At 46.5% G+C, this 6,000-nt stretch overlaps 1 protein-coding gene across 1 annotated transcript; it reads left to right on the top strand.

Moving 5' to 3' along the window:
- The first annotated feature begins 4,791 nt into the window (after positions 1-4,791).
- On the top strand, positions 4,792-5,748 carry LOC131812566 (olfactory receptor 13C7-like). Its single transcript, XM_059142277.1, has one exon. The coding sequence runs from the start codon at positions 4,792-4,794 to the stop codon at positions 5,746-5,748; it is 957 nt and encodes a 318-aa protein (XP_058998260.1).
- The last annotated feature ends 252 nt before the right edge of the window (positions 5,749-6,000 follow it).

Here is a 6,000-nt window from a genome sequence, read left to right on the forward strand (position 1 = left end):
TGGGAAAGCTTACCTGCGACAAAGAACAATTGCCAAATCTCAGCACTGGCTTGTGAGCTGTGTGTGTGATGGGCCTACATTCTTCTCAGGTGTCTCTTGTACCCTGGCTCCCACGGACAGAAACTGGGTGAATTCCTTTTGTTCAAGGAAAAAAATTATTCCCTAAAAACGATTTGCTAAGTTAAATTCCTATAAATGGATCTTAATTTGTACTTATTGTACAAGTGTCTTTACTCCTGAGCCAAGTCGGCAGGGCTGTCTTACCTCCTGCACATGAGGGTGTGGTAGTCAGGTCTGTGGGGTGTTCTCCAAGTACAAAGATACTCGAAGTCTGGAAAACATGTTGGCTCTTAACTACAAAACAAACACAAAACCCTTAAAAAAAACCTTAATAATTATTTATTTGCATTCCTAAAAAAGAGAACATTATGTCAACTTCAGTAATGGATAAATGCTTATATTCATGAATCATATTTTAAAGATTTATTTTATTTATTTGAGAGAGAGACACACACACGCACACAGAGAGCAAGCATGCACAGGGTTGGGGAGGGGCAGAAAGAGAGGGAGAATCCCAAGCAGACTCCATGCTGAACCCAGAGCCCAAGGCAGGGCTCGATCTCATGACCCTGAGATCAGGACCTGAGCCAAAACCAAGAGTCAGATGCTTACACGACTGTGCCACCCAGGCGACCCATTATTTTAGAACAATCTGTAGTTAGGTCCTTTCACTTTCCAGAGTTTTTATGCTTTTTGTTGAGAACTCGTAGAATTATAAATTGAATCACTTGTAAGCCAAATAATTTTAATAACAAAAGTAGAAAAATCATTACAAATATACTACAAACTTATACTTCAAGTGTAATTCAGGTGCATTTTGACATCATCTGGGATGGGACGTCCTAAAGTAAGAGTGTCCAGGCAGAGGGTGGGGGAGTCTTGAGATGGACCCAACAGTTCCAAATAGATTTGTCTTCAGTGCCTAAACATGTACTTAGCATCCAGGTGCTAAAGGAAACACACAGATGTCTCTCCTCAACTACCTTTCAACATTCTCTTATCCCCCTCTACTCCTTGAGCTCGGAGACATGTGGCATATAGACCGTCTAAGTGAGGACTTGGAGAAGTTAAACTTTTTCCTAAGAGAAAATCCCAACATGCCAGTCCCTAGCCTGAAGCTGGTGGTGGTCTGTGGGTTATAGAGATCCCCAGCCAGGGGTCTCCAGGGCTGCTTCTCCTCAGTCTTCATGAAAATGACAACAGCATTGGTGGAAAGGGGCTGAACCCATGCCCTATAATGAAATCTTTGTGAATTTCCCTGTGGTAACATGAACCATGATGTCCACATGGGTGATGGGGACATAACATCAAACTCTGATACCAACTTCCATCTTCTTACAGAGGGAGCATTAGTACCCAGAGTCTCTTATTAGCAAACCCACCCTGCAGATAAGGCAGGTCAGTTGCTTTTGATAGAGATTACGCTTCAATCCAAGGCTCCTCCTCCCTGCCTTCCCCCTCATCAACTTCTAAGGAAAGATTCCTGTCCTCAGGCCCTGTTGAGCAGGCATGGCCAAGATCCATACTGCCTGACTCTCACCTCCTGGACCCCAACTGAGTTTACCTGAAGGATTTTCAGTTCCCCATCACTAAAGATCTCTAACTAAACAAAAACTCTTAGCAAAATGCTAGTTACCTAGTTCCCTGCCTGACCTGTGACTCCAGAGCAGCTTCTAAAGCTAAACTTGGTTGTTCTCTCACCAAGTCCAGAGCTCTCTTCTGCCCTCATGTCCTCTGCTGCAATCCGTAATCCTTGTTCCGCACATTACTATAGCATGGCAGGACACAGAAAGAGTTGCTTCTTAGTGGGGACCTAAACTGCCCTGACCTCCTTCCTCTGACTCTTGCCTGCTCTGGGCTCCCATATAGCTTAGGGGCACCAGGCAATCATCTCTCAGACTGTAGCTGTCACTGGGACATCACTGGAAATCAGAGGTGCCACCGTTGTCATTTCTGTCCTCTTTCTAGTGCCTGGAGCTGACCTGTGGTACATGTCTGTTGCTTCCTGTCTTTGAGGTTAAGGGTTAGAGCTGGTCAGCTCTGGATGGGGGCCGAGGGACAGCAGCAAGGGTCAGCTCCTGAAGCATGAATATGCCCAGTGTGTCTGCCAGGGCCTGGGCATACCTTCCACCTCTTGTTGGGACTCTTAGCCTTGCAAAGACAAGGACAAGACTCCTTTAACAGATACCATTGTGGTAAAAGCACAGTCAGACCTTAGTCGTCTCCTCTACTTCTGGAAAGGTTGGCAAGGAGAGGACGGGAATTTTCTAATCTAAGGAACCTCTCTTTGTAGTGAGAGTTGAGATTTACAGTGTTGTCTATGACTTCTCTAATTGGGTTCATAGGACACAGGCCCTAAACTCCTATGAGGCCTTCACCAAACTTTAAATTGCTTCTGGGATTAAAACTGGCCCCAAACAACCAGAACTCTAAATTGCTGCATGGCTCCATGACAGAACCTATGGAGAGAGGGCAAGCGGCAGAGAACAAAGTGTGTCTGCCCCAAGCACGCAGGCTGGACATGGCTGCCAGGACCACTGGGAAACAGCAACTCAAGATGTCCTTCCGGCTATTATCTCACTGGGCATGGAGAAGGCCAGGAAAGGGAACAGCGAGAGCTCCTTAGCCTATGGCCAACCCTGAAGGTTCTTCATCTTGCTATGAAATTTGAAGGAACGACTTAGCTCCAGGACAGCTAAACAGAACTGGCTGCAGGTTTCCAGGCCCAGCCTCAACAGATAGAGCTAGACAGGGGTTGTCCAGGTGGGCAATTGAAGCAATCACCTGTAAGGCCAGAAGCCTTCCAGCATCCTCTCTACCATGAAACCTTCTCTCCAGGTAAGCTTCCAACCCCACCATGGCCTCTCTCCAACTCCATACTGGATCTAGACTGAGTTCTCTCTTTGGCCAGAACTTCTTCAAGTAGGTGGGAGAGAAAAAACATGGTTGAGAGTGGGGACCTGGTCACAGCTCCCATGTCTGTGAAAGGCTTTGATAAGGGAAGGAAGCAGGCATGTCCTGGGAGTATAGGCCAGTGTAGGGATGGGGCAGGGGGTAGGTACAGTGTGGGGATAACCTTAGAAGAAGAAAGCTGTGCTTGATGTGAGGAAAAACCTTCCAACAGTCAAGGCTGTCTGACAGAGGAATGATACAACATAGCTCAAGGTGTTCAAAGCAGAAATGGGAAAATTGCATTTCACAGATGTTCATACAATTGAGGGGAAAGAGGCAAACCAGTTACATTACAACATTCCTGCCAAGTCTGAGATTCTCCAGCCAATAATACTCATGTCTTTAAAAACAGATCTCTTTTTTTCGAAATGTTCCCAATTCTCACAGTTTTCCTCTGATAATTGCTTGAGGATATCTTCAGACTAACAGAAATAGTGTAAGAGTCACAGAGTCTATGTGGGAAGCTCAGGGACCCCCCCCCCCCCCCACCGCCCTGTCCCCCACCCCAAGCTCTGCTATAAGGCAAACATCTTAGAGAAAGGTGTGGCATCTCTATTTTTCCCGAGTGTCCTAGGGAAAGCAAAGATGACCAGCATTTCATAATGGGTCCTTCACTCCTTAGTAGATCTGCTCTGGCACAACAGGGGAGCACTCGTGAGCTGTGTTTCCTCCTATTTAACATGAGAAGCCAAGGCCAAGGTTTCCTCTAATGTATTGGGTTTACTGGTCTCCGCAACTGGAGTACATCATATGTACAATGTCTCCTTGTAGTGACCCCTCTGCAAGGCTGGATAGAATGGTCTGCTTTTCTGTGGGGTAGAAAGCATTACTGTTGCATTGCTGTGCCTTTAATGGTCAACGCAGGTATGGAAGGGTTTGAGTGGGGATTTGTAGATTACAGAACAGCCACAAAAGCATAGAGCCTGCTCACAAAGTCGCAAATGCTCACACTGGGAGGCATGAGGGACATTTGTCCTTGGATTTTACACCTGCTCCCCAGCCCTGGGGGCTGGTGTAGAATTGCAATGCTGTGGACAAAGGCCATGGTTACAGAGGGGGAATGTGGAAGTGCTTCCATTGGGATCTGACTGAACTATTAATAGGATTTTGCCTACTGACAGTGCAATGAAGGGAGATCACCAGGCAAACTCACAAGAAATGAAGTATAAACCTGACATAAAGTAACAAATATAAATAGTAGGCAGGTCTTAATGTTCCTGACCTCTGCCCATCACGATCTCTCCATGTAGGACTCCACATGGAGCCAAAATGATAGTTACAAAATTACTATACAAACACAGAATTAGAGCCAGGGGAGTGGTGCCAGGGGTTAGCATCACCGAGTGTGACAGCCTGAAGCCCCCAAGAACACTGCAGGGACAATTGTGGGCAGGCAGGGCTGGTGAGAAGAGTTAGTCAGTGCCCTGGACCCATGTGTGCAGCACACCCTCAGGGTTCCTCTTGTGTGTTCCCATAGAGATCCTTCCTTCAAGTGTGTTAATACTATTGATTTGGCTATAGTTTTGCCATATATTGTGGTTTGGTTGGGCTTCCAGGGCCTGCTCTTTCTGCTTTTGATTTGATATATCCCAACTTTTAAGGTATTTCAGTGGACAATGATTTTTAGAACTTTGCTGCTGATATTATACACTGGCATGACAAAGGGTAAATTTAATTAATAGATTCTAGAAGGACCTCATTGTTATCCCCACATATTGATCCTTATAAACATGTGTTTGCTGTCCTCAGTTTTCCTGAGGGTAGAAGAGAGAATTTAAAATGGAAGTGGCCAACAAATCTGTTCTGGCAGGATTTGTCTTATTGGGGCTCTCAGATCAGCCAAAGCTTGAAAAAACATTCTTTGTGGTCATCCTGTCCATGTACCTGGTGATCCTGCTGGGCAATGGAGTCCTCATCCTGGTGACTGCCCTTGACTCCCGCCTACACACGCCCATGTACTTCTTCCTGGGGAACCTCTCCTTCCTGGACATCTGCTACACAACCTCTTCCATCCCTCTAGTCCTGGATGGCTTCCTCACTCCCAGGAAAACCATTTCCTTCTCAGCCTGCACTGGGCAGATGTTTCTCTCCTTTGCCATGGGAGCCACAGAGTGTGTGCTTCTGGGCATGATGGCATTTGATCGCTATGTGGCCATCTGTAACCCCCTCAGATACCCCATGGTCATGAGCAAGGCCACCTATGTGCCCATGGCGGCCAGCTCCTGGGTGGCTGGTGGAGTCAATTCCTTGGTGCAGATCTCCCTTGCAGTACAATTGCCCTTCTGTGGGGACAATGTCATCAACCACTTCACCTGTGAGATCCTGGCTGTCCTGAAGTTGGCCTGTGCTGACATCTCCATCAATGTGATCAGTATGGCAGTGGCCAATGTGATCTTCCTGGGGGTCCCAGTTCTGTTCATCTTTGTCTCCTACATCTTCATTCTCACCACCATCCTGAAGATCCCCTCAGCTGAGGGGAGGAGAAAGGCCTTCTCCACCTGCTCTGCCCACCTCACTGTGGTGGTCATCTTCTATGGGGCTATTCTTTTCATGTATGCGAAGCCCAAATCTAAGGACCCCCTGGGGGCAGACAAGCAGGATGTTTCAGACAAGCTCATCTCCCTCTTCTATGGGGTGCTGACCCCCATGCTCAACCCCATCATCTACAGCCTCAGAAACAAGGATGTGAAGACTGCTGTGAAGACCCTGGTGAATCAGAAATGCTTTGTCCAGTGAGTGGAAGAAAGCAGCATATCCTGTGATTCTGTGCACACAGGTCCCCTAGGAAATGGCTACTTCATATGTATGGATTCGTTTGATAGTCCTACACATCAGTTCCATCATAAAACTCCCCAAATGATGCACATCAGGATGGGGCTTTCCCGAATGACTGATAAAGGAATATCAAGTCTTTAGAATAAAGAAGGGGTTGTGCTAAATCACCTAGAAATTAGAATAAGTGACTATTAAGTTTTATTTTTATTATGA

Source organism: Mustela lutreola, chromosome 12 (genome assembly GCF_030435805.1).
Source record: "Mustela lutreola isolate mMusLut2 chromosome 12, mMusLut2.pri, whole genome shotgun sequence".
Lineage (NCBI taxonomy): Eukaryota > Metazoa > Chordata > Mammalia > Carnivora > Mustelidae > Mustela > Mustela lutreola.